This window comes from Strix uralensis, chromosome 5 (genome assembly GCF_047716275.1).
Source record: "Strix uralensis isolate ZFMK-TIS-50842 chromosome 5, bStrUra1, whole genome shotgun sequence".
NCBI classification, from domain to species: Eukaryota; Metazoa; Chordata; class Aves; order Strigiformes; family Strigidae; genus Strix; species Strix uralensis.
In genome coordinates this window covers 186,946-210,223 of record NC_133976.1, presented here as the reverse complement: position 1 = coordinate 210,223, position 23,278 = coordinate 186,946, and the positions used below count along the sequence as shown (strand labels likewise).

Sequence of the window (23,278 nt, the reverse complement as noted above, 5' to 3'; positions counted from 1 at the left end):
CAAGGCCAAAAGAGCCTGAGCATGGGCCTGGGATGGGAGCCAGAGCTGGCACGGCAAGTTCAGGCCCTCCAGGCAGCAGCCTGGCCCCTGTGCTGGCCACCCCCGCCCAGTAGAGCTCCGCCAGCAGCACCCAAGGCAAGGGACAACCCCTCCATCAGCGTTCGCCCTAGCTGGAGCCCGTCCCGCTGCCCATCCCACCTGGTGGATCTCCTGCCAGCCGTTCTCGTCCACACAGCCCAGCCGGGCATAGTCGTGCAGCAGCAGCTCACAGCAGTAGGGATCCCCCCCTACCATGGCACTGTGGTACAGGGGGGTCAGCCCCCGGCTGTCCTTGTAGTCCGGGGAGGCACCCAGGTCCAGCAGCGTCTGCAAGAGAAGTGCCTGCCTCGCTCTGCGGCTTCGGACCAAAACCCACGGAGGGTCTGGGGATGCTCCGGCCACGGCGCTGGGCAGTGCCCACCCCATCCTCCCCCCACGGCCACCGTGACCAGGGCCATGTGTTTGTGACGGGCCGTGCTCCCCGACAGCAACGTGAGAGACGCTTTGGCCCGGGGAGGGCACAACCCTGCCAGGCCTGGATGGGGTGGGAGGAGGAGCCGGTGCTGGGGCGCAGGGCGGGGGGTGGGGGGCTCCCCCCGACTCACCAGCAGCGCCGCGTGGTTGCGGCACCGGACAGCCTTGTGGAGAGCCGTCATCCCCTCCCGCGTCCGGAAATCCAGGTGCGCTCCCCCATTGCGCAGTGCCTTGATCATCTCGGCGCTGAGCTCCAGCTGCGCGGCCGCGGTCAGGGGACACTCTGCAGAGCCCCGGGAGAGAGACGGGTGAGAACCGCAGGGCACCCACCCCTCGACAGGCCCCGCCAGCCTCTCGCTCGGCCACATCTCATCTCCCGCCCGGCCCCAGCAGCGCGGCAGCTCCCGCTCCCCTCGAGGCTGCTTCACCGAACCCCCCGGGCTCCCAGCCCCGCTCAGACGTCAGCGGCCTTCCCGAACCCATGCGTGCTCGGCCTGCGCAGGGCAGAGCTGCCCCCCGGCTCCTTCTGGGCGCAGATGAGAGCCCGGCAGAGGAGCGCTAACAAACAAAGTTTATAACGAAGTTGCTGGCTCTGGCGCTGCAGGAAAGCACAGGACTGGATGCAACATTCAGACAAAGGGCAGAAGAAGGGGGTGAAAGTCAGTATCCTCGTTCAGTTTCTCCCCACAGCCAGGCATGGAGAGGGGCTGTTGTTTTGGGGGGAAACGCCCAGCTCCACACCCCAGCCCCACCACCAGCAGCCGCAGAGCTGTCCTGAGCTTCTCCACGCGCGGCCAGCCTGCAGCCGGTCCTCGCTGCCTCACGGTGCCAGCAGCACGCCCCAAAAGTGAAACGCTCACCCCGAATGGGAGGAAGGTTCCTGCACCTGTGCGACCCCCCCTCACCCCCGAGGAGCCCGACTTGCCACACAGCGGAGCCTGAACAAACTCGCCGGCTGGTTCAGTCCCAGCTCTGACCAGGATCAGTCCCGACTCCCAGGACTGCCCAGCACGTAGGACTTGCTCAACTTAGGGATATAATTTGAGCAGGTGTCCTGGTCTTGGCCGGGACAGAGTTAATTTTCTTCTTAGTAGCTGGTACAATGCTGTATTTTGGATTTAGTGTGAGAATAATGTTGATAACACTCAGATGTTTCAGTTGTTGCTAAGTAGTGCTTATCCTAAGTCAAGGACTTCTCAGTTTCCCGCACTCTGTCAGCGAGGAGGTGCTCAAGATGCTGGGAGGGAGCATGGCCAGAACTAGCCAGAGGGCTATTCCACACCACAGGACGTCACGCCCAGTACATAAACTGGGGAGAGCCAGCCAGGAGGTGTTGATCGCTGCGGGGGGCCTGGCTGGGCATCACCAGCAATCGCACTGTGCATCACTTGTCTGTCTTGGGTTTTACTTCTCTTTCTTTTTGTTATCTTCCTTTTCATTACTTTTTTTTTTTCTAAACCTTTTTTCGATTATTAAACTGTTCTTATCTCGACCCAGGAGTTTTACTTCTTTCTTTTTCCAACCCTCCTCCCCATCCCACCGGAGCGGGGAGGAGTGAGCAAGCGGCTGCGTGGTGCCTAGTTGCCAGGTGGGCTTAAGCCACGACAGCAGGCAACAGAACTACAGAAATCCCGCTCAGCAGTCCTCCCCCACCGAGCGCACCCCCCCGGCCCCCCCCCGCCTCCCTCTGCTTTTGTCCTGCGGTGGGAGCAGGAGCCCCGAGGCACGGCCCCGAAATGCAGACAGTCCCTCTGTGCCGCAGGGCAAAGCCTCTTTGGACTGAGCGGCTGCCCCCTCCCCCAGGCCCGGGCCCCAGCGTCCCCCAGGCGGCCCAACACCACCCTGACGGGGCTGGCAACTAGAAGCACAGCTTGCCCAGCCCACATGGAGGAGGGTGGTGGGCCCCTCCCTGCGTGGGGGCCACAGCTGACACAGGCTGGGGGTTTCTGTCCCACCCTGACGGTGTTCGGGAGATCTGAGCTGCAGAAGGACCGTGCTCACTATCCACAGGCTGATCCGATAGCACCAAGGGCAAAAAATGTCCTCTGATAGGAGTAAAGTCTCCTTAAGAGACAGAATGTTCTTCTGAACATTCTGATTATAATTAAATAAATTTGTTTCTTCAGAGTGCAATATTACAAAAAAAAAAAAAAAAGGCTTTCTTTCTCAAAGAGATCCCTTGGTCTTTCCATCCAAATCCCCCGTAACCCAAATGGAGCAATGTGGACACCAGCTAAATAAGATCCCATCAGCTAGAAATACAGTTGTGTATTTTTTAGAAAGGTATCTAATTTACACATAAATTAAAATCTCTCGATTTAGTAGAAATAACTGTTTAAATGAGAATTAAAAAATGGTTTGAGATACAAATAAAAAAGAATGCAAATATTCATTTTAGAGCATTGCTGTTAGCAACATTTTTAAATGAGATGATAGGTAGGGGTCAGGGGAGGTTCTGTGGCTTTGCTGAAACTCTGGGTTTTCTGCTACAAGACACCAATATAGAAAATGAAGATTACTGCAGACTGTTGTCAGGAGGATTAGAGATGAGTTCACCAACAAGAGGAATCACCAGTAAACGAGAATGTTACAGCTGGGTCTCCTAAGGACCTGTCCTCAGCCCAAAACTGCCAATCATTTTTAACAACAATCTGGAAGAAAATAGGAAGTGATTTCTAGGAAATTTCACGCACACACACTGTGCTGTTGTATATGGCCAAGTCAACGGTATGATGAATAAAACAGCTTCGTGTATTCGTTGCCCAGTGTCAGACTTGAGCAGGGGACTGGTGCAGCGCTTCCCAGCGACAGAATGAGGGGGGCATGAAGGGAATTACTGTTGTAACAACGCATCGTTACACGGGAACGTGACGGCAATCACACGGCTAGCAACGTCACCCCAGGAAAAGCACTGGGAACACTTCCTTAGCTCAGCCAGAGCCGTGAGGACCAGGGTTTGCTGGAGGGTGACCGGCCACGGTCTGCACCCCTTCTCAGGCTGGGCGCAGCCCCCAGCGGAGCCGGGCCAGGGGTGGCTCGGGAGCCCGCGGAAACACTGCGCTGCTGGCGTGGTGCCCCCGGGGAGGCTCTCGGAACACCTCGGGGGGGGTCTGCGGAGGCACCGCGGTGGTTTCCACGGGTCGGAAGCACAGTCTGCTCTTCCACTGCAGGGGATGGGGATGGGGATGGGAAGTCCTGACGCACACACCCACCGCGCACCAAGGGGATGAAGGGCAGGCGGCTGAGGGTGAGCTCCTGGGGCAGGAGAGCCCTCCTCCTCCTCGCCACCCCCACCAAAGCCGCCCACTGCACAGCCCCCTGCTCCCGCAGCCCAGCTCTTTCACTGGGCCACCTCCAGACGAAGGCAAAGGGAAGCTGGAGAGGGGGGTCTGGTGAAGTTATGGTCCTTCAAAGACCATATTCTGTGCCAAATACCATTCGTTTAATTTCTGTTGTTATCACTGACTTTCAGTAACCACTTTTTCACTTTAATTTCTATAAAATCTCTTCCTTATTTATGGTTATTTTTAATTTTGAGAACACATACTTGGTCCTTGCAGTGTGATATGAACTCAGACTGCCACAAATTTCAGGTTGCACCTATCAAGTCTCCTCATCAGTCCCTACTTCCATTTCCACATGCAGCTAAATCAGCAGCCTTTTTTCAATATCTCAATTTAAATGAGACAAACTTTTCAGAGAAGCAAAAGATGCAGAAAGCAACCTTCAAATCTTCCTTTAGTCTCAGTTATTAATATGCCAAATTCAATTGAAAAATCTATGGCGTTATCTTGAATCCTGAAGACTGAGAAAGCCCCGAACAGGGCATTTCAAGATGCACTGAATGAACTGCAGCTAGCAATTTGTTCACTAAACCTAATCTAATCACTATCTAATCTAGGATTTTATGATTACGCTCTGTTAATTCTTGGAAACATGCGTATCCAAATATATGCTTAAAGTAATTAACTAATAAGGGCACAAGATCCGTTGCAGCACACAGAAACCAGCAAGGTGCGTAAGAAACCGGTTAACGGGCACAAGGAGGAGCTGGGGGCTGGACTCTGCCCGGAGCTGGAGCCGGTGCTCCCTCGCACACTCTGACCTGCTCAGGCCGCTCCAGGGCACCTGATCCCTGACAGGGCTGAGATTAACCTCTGCAGCCAAAATCTGCAACAGCAAATCGGGGCCAGTGGACAGAGCTGTATACGGGAGCACCACGGTGTGGAGGAACAGCAGCCCAGGGAAGGAGCGGTGACATGGTCCAGGTCTAAAAAGCTGCAAGTGGGACTGTTCGTTTCATGGGCGGGTCGCAGGGATGCAGAAGCGGGGAGGGGAACAGCTTCTCGCAGGGTTTCCTTGTGCACCCTTGGATCCAGCAGCCTGCCCAGCGAGAGCGGCACGGGGCCGGGGCACCGCGCCGATAGCACGCCGCGCGGGCAGCTGGAGCAGGTCCAGGACCAGGAAAGCTCACAGAAGCTCCTTTCTACTCCACTTCAAGGAGTGTTTTTTCTATGTTTTTTGTCTTGTAACTGTTTTCTCTTTGTCCTGCTAAAAGAAGCTGAAGATGAAAAGCACTGCTGATGTTTTAATTGCAGACAAGGTATTCCGGCAATCCTCAGGCTGGTCACCTTTGTGAGAGGAATTAACCCAAACAGGCTGCGTTGTGGAATAAAACATCTGAGCTTCCAGAACCGGACCCAGATCCCCCATTCCTGCCACCGCAGCCGTCTCGGCTCGGGATGATGTGTTATCCACACACCCCCCAGAAGCCGGCAGCAAAGAGACAATTTGAGAGGACGGTCACCGTGTCACACGGTGTGGATGCTCCTCCACAGCCTCGCAGAAGAAACAAACTGCGGAGGCTCCTCACACTCGGGGGTGTCACGAGAACTGGAATTCACGTGGCAAGGCAAAGGCAGCGAGGGATGGCGAGAAGCCTCAGAGAGTGCTCCAACACGAGCAGGAACAACCTCTACACTACGATACCAGAATTAAAAAAAAAAATCTGTTACTCCAGGACGTGATTTATCATTTAGGACAAGGAAGGATTTCTGTTCAAGTTGGCATGACAACAGGCTTGACATGACAGTTTTCACACAGGCTCCTGGAGAGGAGGGTCACTGTCCACGCGGTGTTCCGATATGGACCCACAGTGCTCGGTAACCAAAGCATCTGCCCTGACAAATACCACCTACAAGTAGAAGCTGGTGGTAGTGTTTTTCAGCTGTAGGTGAAAACATTACAAGATGACATTTCATCTCCAATTTCATTTGAATGCAAACGTATCATTTTTCATTAATCTCCAGTTGCACATTCCATTCAAAGATCTGCTACCAGTTTGCTTAAAAAAAAAAGGTTTAAAGCAACTGGATTAACAGATTTTAAACTGAGAAGGATGATAACTTTACAAACCACAAGCCACTGGAGTTTCATCAAGTGTTTCCAACATCTAACCACAACTGCTGGCTGAACCAGCACTTTCAGCTACTAAAACTGAAAGCAACAAAAAGTATATCATCTATGAATGTGAGTTATTCGGGTTGTTAATCAGGTAGTCACGCGTGCGTACCCTGAACGCCCCAGCCAGCAGACACCCTGGATACAGCACAGCCAAAGCAGCAGAGCAGCGAGCTCCCCGCGCCTGGGGCAGAGGGCTTCTTTCCTATCAGGAAGCAGGAGGTTGAGAAAGTGCTGTCATGCACAGCAAGTATTTCTCCCCAATTACTTATTCCTGCTGCTATTTGTCCTCACATCATCCTGGGGCCACAGTCCATACTGCTGCACCCAGTCAAGCATAGTTCTTTGTAAACGCCGTGATTTCCTCTCCCAGGTGCCAGCCTATGTTAAATATTGAGGATCGTCTTTCTCTTTTCTACATGCTAAACTATCACTTGGGCTTGGGTCTAATTTTAGAATAAGGGTAACTTCTCAAGTCTTTTTTATTTTACACCCTTAAAATGTACCTACAGGAAGCAACTGTGAGATTTTTCTTTTAATCTCTTTCAAAGAGAGTTAAACTTTCCTAGAATATCTTCCCGGCAATCCTGCAGCACTGAAGCGTGAACGACGTGGCTCTTCTCTGCCCTCTCGCCCCAGTCTGGGGAAGGGGAACACATGCTGTGCTTCAGCTGCCTCCGTGCAGCTTAAAACCCCTCCCAAAAGCAGCTTAAATGAAGATCCCAGGCTCCACGCCGAAGAGGCTGGGACGCCACCGTATCTTCCCGTTGGCTCTGCTGTGAGGATGGCACCACAAAGCACGGAACATTTTATGGTGCACCCAGTGTTATTCCAAGTCCGTTAACTGGATTTAACTCTGCAGAAGACCCTTTCTCCGAGCAGGGGCGTCCAGCCTGCCCTGGGGAGCTCCCCATGCGCACGGGGACCGCTCTCTTCAGGAGAATCCAGCACCACACCTGCACAGCTGAGGCGCGAGGCACCCTGGGGTGACTGGGCTGCAAACCCAACCCCCCCCATCTCCAGCAAACCTAGCACTGACCTCAGAAATACAAACAGGCCATGCTAACGGCAGAAGAAGGGAAACGTTTCCCTCCTAACGGGGACAGCTTGGATGACAAGTCCTGGAGCGTGGCTGCTGTGTGTCCTGGGGAGAGAAGGAACAGCACGTGCTGGAAAGAGAAACCGAGAGTAAGTGCAGGTATTCTGGTGGCCCAGATGAACTGGGCTAATGTCCATCATCCTCCTCATCTACAACACAGATATATCCCTTCTGGACAGCTAGAATTTAAACCTCAGGCATGGTTATATGACTTCTCTCCTTTAAAAGAAATAGTTCATGAGAAAGGCGAGACCTCTGCTTTCTGGAAAACCTAGCAGGCTGCAGATAAGACTATTAATTTCCCTGTGTTGAATAGGATCATGGAAACAGAACCCACACTTCATTTCTGCAGGGATATTTTTTTCCCCAGGTCAAGAGAGGTAGAAGAAAAGGTTACAGAAACTGAGAAGAGGATGAATCATTTTTCTTAGGGATCTACACTGCAAAGTCTTTGTGACAGTAACACTGCATTCGCTGCCTCACAAATCAGCAGAGCAGTTACAGACTGCCTTCGGATGGGGATGAAGGGAACACTTGTGTTGCACAGGAGTGGATGAAGAAGAAAGCTTTAGCTATTGCAGGGATTAATTTATAAAACCTCAAGGGTTTGGGTTCCCCCCCTCCACTTTTGTATGAGGAAGAATAAACGGTGTTTATAATTATCCAAGCTGCTGAAGACCTGGCCACACAGAAAGGAGCATTTGGTGTCAGGGCCTGTTTGCAATATCCCTGGTAGACTCATCCCTAGAGACACAGCGGATGAAAGAGCATTGCTAATAGCAGTGCTGCTCTGCCTAAAAGGAGAGTAGATTACTACAGTGATTTTGTAAAGGATGGCCGAGCAGTTAAGAATAGCACTTATGCACTGCAGCTTTTTCTATCTTTGCTAAATACCAAGCACTGGAAATAACATCATTTACTTATTCCTTCTCTTGAGATCTTAGTTGAACATCTGCCCACGGTCCCATCAATTTACTGATAAACCTGAAAGCTCTGGGTTAAAAACTCAGTACAGAAGTATTCCCAACCAAGGGAAGAATAAGGTTTGCAAAGGATCCAGGAGAGAAGAGGCTCCACTTGGCAGCAAAGTGGCCTTTTCTCTCTCCCCGCACAGCACCACTGCAGCTCCTCACAGGAGACACAGAGCAGCAGGCAACAAAACTCTTTGACCTTCAGGAAAGAGAGTGTTTCCTCCCTGTGTCTGTATCCTCTTTAGTGTCAGGTTTTAGCAGATTCCCACATCTGAGAGTCCTGGCTGACGGGCCAGCTGGGCATCTCCTGGCGAAGGTGGAGCGGAGCACGGTTTCAGAAGGACTTGGGATGAGGATGCTCAAAAAGTCCCCGTGAAGCTGAAGAAGGCCAAAGCCAAAAACCAAAACCACAAGATCTAAAAGATTTTGGGTTCCTGGAGATGGTGCAATGACAGAAGGCTTCTGAATAGAGAACATTTATGGCAGTTTGTGGCATTGTTGACTACAGAAAGTCGAGTGCCAGAGGAGGGTTTACACCTGGTAACTGTCTCCGTGTTGGCTGTGATGCTCAAATATCGCAATGGGCTGAAGGGATGGGGCAAAGGTGCTGTTAGTTCAGTGTTTAACACTGGCCACATCATCATCTGACCTGGCATTCAGAGGCAGAAAACCTCCCTGCCCCACAGGCTCCGGGGCAAACAGCCTCCTTGCTCTTTGCCAAGCCCTCCCAGCCCTGCCGGACATGGTGTGAGCTCTTCTGCCTCCGCCTGCCAGGCAGCACCGTCTGCACCTTCGCCCCTAAATGTCCCCTGGCACGCTTCTGCTGAATTCTGTGGGAAAAAGGTGTTTTCCACCATTGCCGGCTGGCCAGGGGGCAGGGATGTCAGGCAGTGATTCTTAACCCCGTCGCACGGCACTTGTCCAGCCTCTTGCTGGCTCTCGGGGCTGTCCCCTGCACGCGGGGACTGCTCAGCAGCCTGGTCTGCAACAGCTCCCCACTTCCCAGAGGAGGAAAAAACCACCTTCACACCATTATTCCTCATCTTGGAGACCAGGTCACAACACCACTGGGTTAGGGTTAGGGTTAGGGTTAGGGTTAGGGTTAGGGTTAGGGTACCATGCCGTGGGGCTTTGCCACACAAAGCTTGGCCACATCTGCTGATCTCCCTGGCCAGCTGGAGGGACCGTGGGGTCCCAGTGGGAAATTCCCAGGCACACGCAGATTCACAGATGGTTTGGATGCAATAACTGTACCGACGGTTTCTGAGCTTCAGCAGGAAGACTTCCATGCAGCCTGCAAGCCAGCTTTAAGAGCAAATGAAAAAGGCAGCTCCTACAAACCCCTCAGGTTCTGTCCAGAACTGCAGGCACAGAAGCCAGTTCTTGAACCAGCTCAGCCTTGGCAGAATCGAAGCCCAAACCACCAAGGGTCTTCCCCGTTCTGGAAGAGGATATCAAGTATTAAATCAACACTCTCCTTTCTCTCTACACCCTTTCTCTGCTTCCACAGGGACTGGCAAGGAGATGGTATCCCGCAACAAGATTTCACTGGCTTCATCCTCGGCAACTCCCTCCCCGCCTGGGGTTTCCTGTGTCTGGCAAGTCCCAGGTCCTTCCCAGCCTGGGCCTCCTCTGATTAACCACAGGGGCTGCACATACTCACTTTAGCAGACCTCCTGCATTGCCCACTGAGACTTCGTTAAGCCCCCTGAATATAAAACTACACGACAAAATATTCTTCCATCCATCACCCTTGGCTTAGCTAACATAAGAACAGGGCAGGAAGGACACCGAACAATTACATTTTTACTTTACCGATCACCAAAATAAAACACTATCCTGCACGTATGTACATTTATTTTCTCCCAGGACAAGACGCTACAAAAAAGGATCACAACTGACACGCATCAATCATACTGCTTAACATACACCCATAAAGGGCAGTATGAGAACTTGCAGCAGCAAGCAACAAAATCTGAGAAAAATAATTCAGTCTCTCTCTGCCCAATAGCCTAAAGTTCAGATTAAAATGCACCGGGCTCTTAACAACAACAAAAAAGCACTGATAGGAAACAGGGAGAGGCCTCTGGTTAAAGGAGTCAGAGAGCACAAAGATGCAGCACCTGCACACCACGTATTGCTGTTGGGTTTTCTACACTGAGCGTACCACTGTTGGCTTCTTGTAGTGATCAGCATTACAAAAGAGGCACCACTGATAATACGAAGACCTTTATCAGGAGGTAGAGACACAAGTGTCCTTTCTAATCTTGCTTTTCCTCATGGGTTTACAGACAGAACTGTAACCTAAGGCTCCATCCATATGTGCTGCCATGGTACAGATGTTTACTTTTAAGAAAGGAAAATAAAAAAGCTAAACCGAAGAAGAATAGCTCAAAGAAATTTATTTTGATAAAACAGCTATTTGTTAAGCCTATTCCAAACCAACTTTGAGATATTCATATTAAAATAACTGTCTACAGAGCTTTGTGCAGCCTTTAAAATTCATACCATAAATTACCTCAGTGCAATGCTACATGGGAACACTCTGGAGGCTTGTTAAAATATCCTCTTCCAACTGCAATTGTGCTGGTTGAAGAGGTTGCCTCCCCCAACCTTCCTCCACTGCTTGTCACTACCCGACACTTGGAGGGCCTCCACCCCAGCGTGCTGGCTCAGCTCTTCGCAGGAGTCTTGCCTAACATGTTTTAGTAAAAATGAGCCACTTTTTTTCCCCGAATTTGAGTTAATTGCGTAATTAGGTACTTGAGATAACTGATTTATCTTCTCACAGAGGAACAGAAGGGAGGCAGGTTGGAACCAGAAGTCCATGATAAACTCCAGAAACTTTTCTTTGATGGGAGTCACTGCCCGAGCTCCAACACATGGAGAAGGTGGTGACAGCACACACAACGCCTCCAAGGGCAGCTCTCGGCTGCATACCCAAAGCAGACCTGCAGGTGAGGAAACACTCAGCAGAGCTGGAGATGACCACATTCAAGCAGGGCCCCTGTCTGTGGGGAGTCTATCTGGAAGAGCCTCGTTTAAGGAGTCTGAGGTCCCACCGCTGTCAGCAAGGGCACTTGCACGATCACAGAATCACAGAATCATCTCAGTTGGAAGGGACCTTGAAGATCATCCAGTCCAACCATTAACCTAGCACTGCCAGATCCCAACTACACCATATCCCTAAGTGCTATGTCAACCCACCTCTTCAACCCCTCCAGGGATGGGGACTCCACCACCTCCCTGGGCAGCCCATTCCAATGCCTGACTACCTGTTCTGTAAAGAAATACTTCCTAGTATCTAGTCTAAACCTTCCCTGGCGCAACTTGAGGCCATTACCTCTTGTCCTATCACTTATTACTTGATTAAAGAGGCTCATCCCCAGCTTTCTGCAACCTCACTTCAGGGAGTTGTAGAGGGCGATGAGGTCTCCCCTCAGCCTCCTCTTCTCCAGACTAAACAACCCCAGTTCCAAGCACTGCAAAGTGCCAAGGAACGACGACAGTGACACGCACCCCGGTGCAGCCCTGTGAGGAGACCGCAGAGAGCAGAGCTGCTTGCCTTTCACTGTGTCACTGTCACACCGGTGCACACTGGCAGCACCAAACTGTACCAAGACGACTGACCGCTGGAGCTGTCACAAGACCCCACGGTCCCTAACGCTGCGCTCTGCCGCGCAGGGCCCCTGCCTCCTCTTCGTCTTTCATCCCACAGTTCAGGAAATCCTCGTTTAGTGAACAGGCCCATTGAAAACAGGACTGCCAAAGAGGAGTTTCATAGAGAATGTGGTTTCTTCCTTTTCGGGTGTGGATCTATTCCAGCTGCACGAGTGGAAGAGCTGTGCCAAGCTGGAGGCACTACACCCTCCTTTCTACAGCGGGGAAGAACCAGTCCCGCAGATGAAGTGTGATCTGGTGACAAAGGGGTGATAGGGCTCAGAAGCCCACATCGCACCATGGTGCAACATCTGAAATATGAACACTTAGGGGAGACCAGCTGGAGCCAGGAGCCAGCCCTCGAGGCAGCCCAGGGAGAACGATCTGCAGGGAGGGAACAGGGGATCCCTCAGATCAGCAGAGCGTCAAGACGGACAACACAACAGGAGCAGCATGATCAACACGATCACCGCCTCAGCAAGGAACCTGCTGGGAGAGCAAGCAGTTACTACAGAAACACCCACCAAAGCAAAGCAAGCTGGTACATCACAGAGCTGTGCAGGAGGGAGTCTGAGAGGGTTTGCTTTCCCAGTCTAACTCTGGGTTCATTGCTATTATGGCCAGAAGTGAAATAGTTAATCAAAAAAAAAAGACAAATGTATTTTATTTTCTATGATTACTGTTTGCTTTCAGTAGAGCCATCAGCTCATATTTTATACAAAGATTCATGAGAGGCTCAGGGCCTGAGGATCATCACCAAGAAAGGCTGCTCTAAGAAAAACAGCAGACTGTCTCTCCCAAGCCCAACCCCAAGGGCTGGGGTCCAGCCTGCACGCACAAGCGTGGGCACAACGCTCCCACCCCCGTTCCCGGCAGACAGCTCGGCCAGGGCCCCACCCAGCCCCGCAGGCACCGATCCCACCCAGCTCCCGGCCACTGTCCTGCCGGCCCCACGCCAGGCGCCAGGCCCACGCTGACGGCTCGCACTCCCTGTCCAGAGGTGCCCAGTCCAGGCGGCCTGTGCCAGCTCAGGGCTGGCCACTGAAACGTGGCTGGGTGCCCTCCACCGCGGGCTGGAAAACCGGCCACGGGCACGGGAACCACACAGCAGCGCTGGCATTGACGTGTCTGGGCGTGGAAGCTGAGGAGAGCCCACAGCTCTCCTTTAGAGCTGGATGAGCCGGGAAATTAAAGGGCAGAAATTTGCTAGTGATGGGGCACGAGGATACAGAAGGAAAGCTGATGGACAGAACAATCCACGGGCTCATCCCAGAGATCCCTCCAGTCCTAGAAGCAAGAGGAGGCACCAGACAAAAACCACTGGAAGTGACTCACCAGCCACACGATGGGAGCAAAATCGAGAACGTTGGGTTTGGGGAACACCGGCCCATTCAGGAGGATTCTCAGGGAACCGCACTTCAGCGAGAGGGGAGATAAGGATCTTGGCTGAGAAACAGGTAGAGTAGTTGGGAAGATGTTAAGCCAAGAACACAAGCGGAATGATTCCAAAGAGGGAAACGCAGCACAAATGCACCATGTCAGAAGTAATTAAACCCATTTGACAAAGACTGTGAGAAGGATTTGTTTTTTCTTCCTCTTTGCTCATTTCAAAACGCTATGAGGCTGGATAACAAGAAAAAGGATGTGGACTGCTTTCACTAGTAATAAGAATTGTGACATAATTGTCATTACTGAAATCTACAGACAATGACACCATTTTAGAATATTAAGGATATTCTCCACTTGTTACGAGAATGAGAAAGTACTGAGTGGGCAAAGAGGACCAGAGAAAAAGTTCACATTAAAATCACATCATCTATTGTGTGGCCACTGATTACTCAGAACAGGACTCTGAATGCATGTGGATTAGTGTCTGAAGCAGTAAGTCAAAACGTCCTTCACAAGACTTTGTTGCAGACCACTAACTGCAAAAAAAAGCATTAACTTCTAAGTGTTTATCTCCAAGTTGTATAAATCAACATTTGCACTATCAGGGCAACTTCAACTTGAACAAAAATGCTGGGTGCTCCATCCAACAAGCAATAAAATATAATTTCATTTTCTAAAAAGGAGAAACCCAATCACTTTTCTATACTGCTTCACTCCAGCATACGGGAATGCTACTTTGGATCTCAATGTAATGAATAAAAATCTGCTAAATACTTGACTGCTATCTAGTCAACTAGGGATGGCGTGGGAAGAAGAAAGTCACAACTAACCAGGTGAATATTTGATGCCTCCTAAGGGAATCACTGAGGGAAATTAGATTAGGTAGTCGATCACAGGAAATGGGGGGGTTTTAAAATTAAAAAGTAAAAGGTGACTGGGAAGTCCTGAAGAACAATTTCTGTGTGACCCAGAACTACAACTCTATAAATCAACGAGGAGAGCCGCTGCCACGTGCCCCTCCAGGTCAGCAGTGAAGTGACGGGGGCAGTTACAAACAGAGACAACTCTGACAGCGGGCCCTGATGACAGAGATAGTGGTCAATATGAACTGAAGATTAGAGAATGAAGAGCAATAACAAGAACAAATGACACAGGAGTAGAGATCCACATTTGGCCTGGCAAGGGACTATCAGAGAGGGGTTTTGCTGCTGTTGTTTAGATTTCATAATACTGCAGCAACTTCCCAGCCCCTGTGCAAGCCAGTCCGTCTCTAGGCAGATGGTCTAAAACTGCTAATAAACACAGCCAGCAAAATGACCAATCATTTATTTTTCACCTTGCTGAAAAAATACATTATTTTCCTTTCCATTACCAAATAAGGACTTTGGGCACAAGCTACCTGAGATTGAATAAATTATTTATCTCTAGTGAATGTTGTATATCATCCTCCTTATCCTCTCCCTGAAGATCTTCCTGGTCCAAAAAAAAGTTACATTTTGATACATTTTGAAATATTGGGATATTCAAAAAGACCCTAAGAAAAGCAGTGTCAGGCCAATGTTCAAAAAGGGGCAATTAAAATGATCCATGAAACTACAAGTCAGAAGAATAACCCTGATCCTGGGAAAATGCTGGGAAAATTGATTTGGAATTTAATTGACATAGCTTTAAAGAATACCTGTATTATTAATATCACCCAATCAAGCTTTACAGTAAATAGGTCTTCCTACTCAAACGTAATTCCCTTCCTTGGTAAATCACAAGTCTGACTGATGCAGATAGCTGTACTGATGTAAGGCTCCTGCGTGGCTGAGTCCTACAGGACATTAAAAATGAGCCATATCAAATGTCAGTCGGGCATATTCCAAAGGAACAAAAATCCAGGTGAAGAGCAGCAGCCAGAGCAGTCCCTGGTGAACGCGGCCGCCCACGCAGTGCTGAAGAGGCTCTTCAGGGTGTTGGACTTGACTCTACTCTAGATCCGCCTCAATTATCCTGAAGTAAACGCAAATCTCGGATCAGACTTGTATATGCCACAAGGCTTGGCAGAGCACTAGGAGCAACCAGGGCTGGGAGGTCCCAGAGCCAGGAACAAGAGACACAGACACCCTGCAAGAGGCCTTTGGGAGGGCCCCATCGGGGCGGGGCGGGGGGGACGGGACGGGACGTGCTGCCCCGGCGGCTGCACCCCCTGGCCACGGCCCTGTGAAATGCTCCTGCCTGGGGGCCAGCGAGCAGCGACCCCCGGCAAGGGCTGCGCCTGCCGTGACGAGTGGCACAGGCAGCAGGCTGCCCAGTACCCGCCTTCTGAAAAACCTCTTGAACATGGAGCAGTGACATACAGCCACAAAAATGACAGGAAAACTGGAGAAAATACCTTCAGATGAAAGACCGGAGGAGTTTGGCCTCTCTTTAATTAAGGAAAGGAAGATTGAATGTTGACTTGATTACCATGTATAAATACCTTCGTGTGAAGACATACCAGGTACTAAAGTGCTCTTTAATCTAGGACATAAAGTATAACGACAGCTGGAAGCTGAAGCACACAAATTTAAATGAGATAGGAATTTTAAACAGTGAGGGTGATTAACCAAATAACGAAGGAAAGGCACAGATCTTCTGTCCCCTGAATCAAGATTGATGACTTTCTGGAAAACATGTTAAAGCTTTGCTTAGGGAACACACACACACAGGGAGGGTGAAGAGCATCCTGCAGGACACAGGAGGTCAGGGCGGATGGTACAATAGCTCCATCTGGTCTTAAATTCCAGGAGCCCATGAATACTGAACAGCAGTTTTATGTCATTCTTACATATTCACAAAACAGATTGTAAAGCAAGCAGTAATGAAGTGATTTTGCACAAGAATTAAAACCCCAGAAGTGAGGCGTCCAAGACTCCCTCTGCTCCAACAGCCTATCTGCACATCTCACAGCATCCACTCTGGTTTTGCCCTCGGTTCTGAACCAGATCCAAACGACTCTTCGGGTCAGGTGTTTTTCCTTCCTCCCCCTCTGTATTTAACACATCTTTTCAGTATGCAAGAGCCTGCTCCCCTAAGCCTCTACCCTTCAGTGAAATAACATCTGGGTTCAAACCATATCAGATCCAAAACTCTCACAGCATCTCTTCAAGCAGCACACTGCATTCTGCAATGCAATACACCCTGGAAAGCTGAATCAGCTGTAGAAGAGTGGAGGACTTTCTTTATAAGGAAAGATCCCTCAAAGTGCTTGTATGGTCTTGGGCAAAAATGAAAAAAAACACATGGAGCCACGCTGTTTGGACATGCTCCGGGGCAGACAGTGATCGTGCTTGCATGCTATCAGCTATTTTTCATGAGCAGTTGTTCATCAGGATGCTCTGGCAGGTTCAGAGTGGCTACACCAGCAAATTAAACATTCCTGGGCGCTGTTCAAATGGTTCTTGCCAGAGTTTGGCTGCACCAGCTGTCACCTTCCCAGTTCAGGAGCTGGCAGAGGCCGTTCCCAAAGGGCAGCTCGGATGCAGCCACGTTATCTGAGAGGATAAGAGAGGTTAATAGTGTGAATGACACCATGCTCTGACACCTGAGCTCGGGCCTGAAAAATGGTCTGGACACACTGAATTTCTGAGCACAGAGGTAGCCAGCATTTCAGAAACAACCTGAAAAACCACCCAACTGAACCAGAAACACAGAAAATTAATCATCAGATTGGAGTCTGCTCATGGGTTGGAAATGTGCCCATGATTCACACACAGAAGTCCAACTCTATAATAAATATTAATAAGATGCATTACTTTAAACCAGGAACAACAAAAGCCGTAACTCCTCTCTCAGAACAAGACTATGAGGCTTCACAGCAGAGGAAACGGGGAGAGGTCCTCCCTCACAGCCCCATCTGCCAAGAGCCTGCGGACAACCCAACAGCCAGTGCTCCAGCGACCAGACTTCTCTGGGGTGAATTTTGCTCACATAGATAAGAAAAAAAAAAAAAGAAAAAAACAAAATCAAGGAAACCAGAGGCCAAGATTTTATTTTCTTGACCTCCAAAATACTTCTTAGATCTTCTGACCGGTTCATGAAGAGATCCTCGGGCAGCAGTTCGCATTCACCCAACTTGCCGGTCCCAGAGACAGCCTCATCCTCCCCAGAATCCCACTGCAAGATGCATGGCCCCACAGCTCTTTCATTTTATGCTGTATTCCCAGACTCCGTATCTTTCACACACACACACCATCTGCCCCCAAGAGCCTTCTGTAATTTCATGCTCCCAAGACCCAAGCATCATAAAAAGACACACTACTGAGAAATTCAGCCTACATCCCTCTGTTCCAAACCTTACATTTCAGATGATGTATCATTTGCTCCACCCCTCAAAAACAACCACCACCCCAAATTCCCACTGTGACCCCGGGACACCTTCTTCCCCAGCGCTGCTTTGTCACCCTCCCCTCTCTGGAGAAGCCAGTCTCACCTCCAGTATCCGGATCATGGAAGTTGGGGTCCAGTCCCTTCTCCAGCAGTCTGCAGACCTTCTCCGCATTTAGCATCTGCACGTACTCCATGAACTTCTTCAGATTTGCCTGCAGCCGTGACACCCCAGGAAAACACACAACACACAGTGTTAACACCCCAGGCTGAAGACAGAAGCCACCAGAGGAATATTGCCATTCAGGAGACCCAGGGCAGCCCTCGAGAACCATGGGGCAGCACCCACCAGCAGCCAGGGCACATGCGGGTAGGCCGCAAATCGGGATGGAACATGGTCCTCCCGTCGCTCTCCTCAAGACCAGGATTGCCAGATCACCCCATGGCAACGGTTCAGGGCTGCCAGTCACCGCCCACCGCCCTGCCGCGAGTCTGCTGTGAAACTGTGCTTTATTCTTGGTGTAACTTTCTGTCTCTGGCCAAAGACTAAATCTTGTTCTCCTGAGGGCACTGAGTGCCCAAAAGACTCTCCTTTAAGTCTGCCTGGTTGTTTGTGGGTTGCTGGGTTTTTTCCCTTCTTTCCCTTTTGGATAGCTATACTTGATGAATACATTATTTCATTAAATTTCTAGACTCTAGAAATTGCAACTCTGCCAGGCAGGCAGGCAACACTTGGATGGACTACAGTGTGAAAACACCCATCTCACACACATTTCCAGTCCAGATTTTCAGACCTTTGATTGCAGGTTGGCTGGGGTTTTTTGAGTTTATTTTAATCAAACCTTGCAGTAGCCAGCTTTAGGAAAGGCACTCTAGAAGTGTCTGACGCAGCAGAAATACTGTGCAATTAGCTGAGGGAAGTCTCTGGGAAAAGCTCTAACCAACCAGTCGCACCGCAGTCAACGGTCAGGGAAGTGCTCTTGCTTCTGTGAACCACCACACAGCTGGCTGAACATGTCTGAGCAGAGCAAACCCAGTGAAAAAACTCAGGTTTCAACATTTTCCCCTAATTTGACACAGAAAAATTATATCTTTTATGAAGCAAAATGAATTCCAAAGTGCTTCACTTCAAATTTCATTTTGAAGATTTCCAGTCGAAAATAGAAAAAAAATTCTGAAAATACTAAACAGGATGCAGAAATATGTCCAATTCTATTCGAAGGCCTCCTAAACAAAATTTCACTGCATATTATTTTGCATAATATTTATTTTGTCAACATTTCATTTTCTAGGGGGAAAACTTAATATTTTCAGAACCGCTTCTACAGAGGAGCCTGCAAACCCCAAAACATGGGCCCCACAAGTTCATCTGTGCTACTCCTCTGACATGCTGAGGAGACTGTGGTAAGAAGTCAGACAGAAAATATCACCAAGATGAAACTTTCCAAGGATGAGACAAATTAATGCTGGTCTGTGAACCTGATTTAAACCAAATTCAGTCTCTGTGTGCTAAGTCTGCAAAACCAAGCCTAAAACATATCGCACATTTCTTCTGAAGTCAGCACCATGGAGCCATGCCATAAACAAGTCAGGTCACGTATTTAAAATTATATAGCTGTTTTAGTGCACTACCCCCTGCAACGTTACTCCATCTCAGCAGAGCTAATTAGCTCAGGCACAACCCTAAGGTAACACAGCTCCACTGCGCCCGTGCCGGTACTTGACCTGCTCGCTCTGGCTGTCTGCAGCGACACGCAGATGTGTGCGGAGATGCCAGTGTCACAGGAACGCACGAGAAAACGCACAAAGCCACAATCACGTAACTCAGTTACAAGGTTTCCCCCCTGTATTACCCCAGGGACAACAGTGCAGTAAGGCAAGAACCCAGAAGAGCAGGGATTCACCGGGACAGCTGATGCCCCAGCTGATGCCCTGGTGCGGAGCTTGGCCCCGCTCCCTGTCCCGACCACCCTGCCTGTCCCTGGGTGCTCCCTCACATCCCCCAAGAGTGCAGCAGCCCAGGGGACAGACCCAATGCAGCCGCGGGACAGAGCGCACGAGCAAGGAGAAACCCCTCAGAGAGTAAAAAAGGGTTGGGTCCCCCACACCAGGAGGTGCTGGGAATGTCTACGCACAGTATAAGCAATTCCCACAGCAGCAACACTCTTATCACGAGTGTGGCGAAAGGGCAACTGGCATCAACCACAGCAGGGCACCAGCATTGCCTTTTCGGGTGGCAAGACACTGCCCTGACCCTCACTGCTTGGTGCTATTTCTCCCCCAGATCCCCTCTCGCCTCAGAAGTAACTGAAAGCAAAATCCACCTCCTGCTCCAGTATCCCTTCAGCTACTGCAGAAGTACAGAAACACTGAAGGAAATCACAGCTGCCTGCCAGCAATAGCACAGACGGGACTTGACAACTCCAGCAACCGCCTCCAGGATGCCATCCCAAAATGCCTCTTCCCAACCATCACCCAATTGCGCAGATTTAACCCTGTTCCTTCCACTCCCGTTTGTCCCTGCGCCCCTTCTCCCAGCAGCAGCCGATACAGCCTAACCCAAGAGACGATGCTCCACGCGTGGCCCCACTAAACCGACAGCACAGCCAGTCCCACCGAGAACCTCGCCAGCGGCGGCGGGACGCGGGGAGGCACGGCCGAGGAGGAGACGCCCCCCACGGCCCATCCCCCTGACGCCAGCGGCCTGCCGGGGCCCTCCAGGGACGGGGCGGCACTCGCACGCGCTCCCCACAGGGCAAAACCCGCGCCTCAGTGCGTGCCACGGCGGCTCGTGGCACTTCCACTTCTCTGCTGATACCAGACACACCCCAGGCACTAACCTGAAGTTCTACTCCTGAGGTTCTGCCAGAGACTTCCATTTACAACCCCAGAAATGTATCGTGCCCAGATCAGCAGCACCCAGCGGCAGGTGGAGGCCTGAAAAAACTGGAGGTCAAAAAGGGTTCAGAGGCCAAAAAGTTGTTGCAGTCCAGAGGGGAAGTAGAGGCCACAGAAAATGGAGGCTGGAAAGGGCTGGGAGGCCGGAGGAGAAGTACAGGCCGGAAAACAGTGGAGGCCGAAAAGGGGTTGCAGGCCAGAGGACAAGTAGAGGCCAAAAAAAATGGGAGGGCAGAGATGGATGGGAGGCCAAAAAGGGGCAGGAGGCTGAAAAGGGGTGGGAAGCCAGAGGGGAAGTAGAGGCCAGAAAAAAGCAGAGGCTGACAAGGGGTAGGAGGCCAAGAAGCAGTGGGAGGCTGAAAAGAGGTGGGAGACCCCAGCAGCACTGGGCTTGTTTCTACTTCTAGCTTTCTAGGTGCTCAGGAATTGAAAACTTTTTTTTGACGGTAGGAAGTTGATACACTCTGTCACTCTTTTAATGGTACTTTTTATATTTAGAAAGGAAACCGAATAGAAAGTGCGTGAGCAGAAGGAGGATGCAGAGAGAGGCACCCTCGATTCCGGGATCTGCACTCTCCCGCCGTGGATGCCTGTTCATCACACCGGTCCTGTGCACCACGAGGCAGCAACAGCTCTACACAGACTTTCCCTTTGGGGGGAATCAATTACTACCCTGCATTTCCAGATGAACAACAAAGAACGTTCATCTATCCAAGGTCTCACACCAAATCCACAGCGATGCTTCAAAAATAATTTGAAGGGAATTTACATAGAAAAATACTCTCTTCCCATCAGTTTGTAGCTGCCTATCTGCTCTGCAGCGCGTTCCAGATGTGCAGCTCGGAGTCCACGTTAAGAGGCTGCTGCAATTCACAAACTTAACACTATGGGGAGAGGGTAGGACAGCAGCACAGTGATTTCCGATCCCTCCTGGCCCACTTCCTCCACTTTGGTCCTAGACCTCAGGGAACAATGAAAATGCCAAAGAAAACTGAGAATATAGATAATGAAAAAGACCATTCACCAGAGGCGTAATGTTACGGCGTTACAAGAATCCCACGCCCAGGATTTAGATGACAGCCTTGCTTTGAATTAAGGCATAACAAGGAAAGAGACTAAAAAAAAAGGAAAAATAAAAAGAAGATCGCAACCTAGATGGTGTCTCTGATCAGGCTTACAGCCCAGCCTTACTAAGAGCTGTGTTTGTGCAGCGGAGGCAGTGAGTTGTGGCAGGAGACACGGTCCAGCAGCCAGGAGCGGCGTCACCGCACACGTTTCTCTGCCGAAAGACGACGGGTTTGGAACCGCACGTTGGGGCAACACGGTGGCAACCAGAGCGACTGCAGCAACTCCACTGTGGGCACCAGGAGTAGCAGCGTGTACCAGCAGAGCGGCCCAACGCCTCCCGTCACCAGACAGTTTTCAGTTTCTTATTCTTTACCAACTGAGAGGTATATAATTAGCTCAGTTAAGCTGTTTTCCAGAATAATGTTAGAGAAAAACACGTTGTTTCATTCAAGTTCAGTATTTCTATGACCACAGAGAGTGAGAGACCACCATTTCTAAGCACAAATCCTGGGGAGGCAGTCTGCTGCTTCCCAGAGAGTGCTACGGTGCTACACCAATAGCCAGATCTGGGAAATAACAGAAATTGGATTAGGTAAAATAAGAGGAAATTGCTAATGGGGCATCCTGGTCACTATATGCTTGAAACCACTGCATCAAGATCCAGGGACTCTCTTCCTTAGAGGCCTCTCGCGCATCTTGCCTTTGCAGCCCCACAACAATTTGATCCTGGCTTTGATGCTTTCACTTAAGTAAGGTTTCAGTTACACTAAAGGTATCTCCCGTCTTAAAAATGCACCAGTTCAACTCGAGCTTGCAGCATGGCAGCTGACACAAATGTCTGTATTTACAAGCATTTATAAAAATGTATTTGTTAAGTGACTTCTGCCAATAGACAAGAATTGCAGCATGCTTTTTTCATTCAGAATCAGAAGCAAAACATTACTCAGCTTTTGAAATCAACTCAAACACTACGAATATGTCACAGCCATGTCCCTTGCTGGGCACTTTATATCCGATTTTCACAATGAAGCAAACGCTGGTATTTACACTCTTCCATGTCGGTTTTTCAGCTTATGCTGCAGAGGAAAGCCTTCCTATCTGATTGTTTTCCATTTAAATTTAGATAGAATATTTTCCTTATTATTTGGACTGATTCACTCAAAGCTGAAAGGAGACTTGAGAACTCAGAAAGTAGGGAAGCTTGTTCTCCTCCCCCAATCTATGAATAAAACCCTGGTGGGAAAGGAATGAGATCTCATTATTCTAAGAACTTGAGGGATTTGGGGCCAGGTTTTCAAATGTATTAAGGTGAGTAGACATGAAGAGAGAGAGCAAATGTCAGACTCCCACTGAAATCAAGGGGAGCTAAGCAGATGCCTAAACCGCTTAGGCAATTTTGAAATCTCACTAGATACTTGCTTATTTTCTGGCACTTAAATACCTTTGAGAATTTGTGATGAGAACCACTCATGCAAACCAAATCTCCCTTTGTTTAAAAGATCAGTCAGCTTTAAATACAAAAGATATGTACTTACAAATTCACTTTTCGTTTTCTGTGTCCAGTACCTTCAAGCAACATTTATTTAAGTTATAAAGACACAATTTAAAACGTTATTTTGCTTTAATTTTAATTGAATTTCAGCTTTCATCCAAATGCTGTTTGATACAAATCAAAAGAATAAAAAAATAATCAGAAGCTAGTAAAGGCATGGCATCCCATTTCCTATATGCAAAAAATAAAACCTAAATGTGTCTATATAAAGCTGTCTATATTTACATAAAGCTTAAACAAAACACTCATAACAGATCTTCCTGTGAGCAAAAGCACCATATTTCATGTGAAGATTATGGTGGTTTGCAAATCAGTCTG

At 49.6% G+C, this 23,278-nt stretch overlaps 1 protein-coding gene across 8 annotated transcripts in view; it reads right to left on the bottom strand.

Annotated features, from left to right (window-relative positions):
- The window catches only part of SHANK3 (SH3 and multiple ankyrin repeat domains 3), a 368,779-nt gene that overhangs the window by 276,834 nt on the left and 68,667 nt on the right, over positions 1 to 23,278 (bottom strand). For all 8 annotated transcript variants that reach the window (XM_074869549.1, XM_074869547.1, XM_074869554.1 and 5 more), the window contains 3 exons: positions 17,549 to 17,657; positions 645 to 796; positions 199 to 366 (listed from right to left, as the gene is read on the bottom strand). In XM_074869549.1, the coding sequence (XP_074725650.1) occupies positions 199 to 366; positions 645 to 796; positions 17,549 to 17,657 (429 nt within the window). The remainder of the gene's footprint in view (positions 1 to 198; positions 367 to 644; positions 797 to 17,548; positions 17,658 to 23,278) is intronic.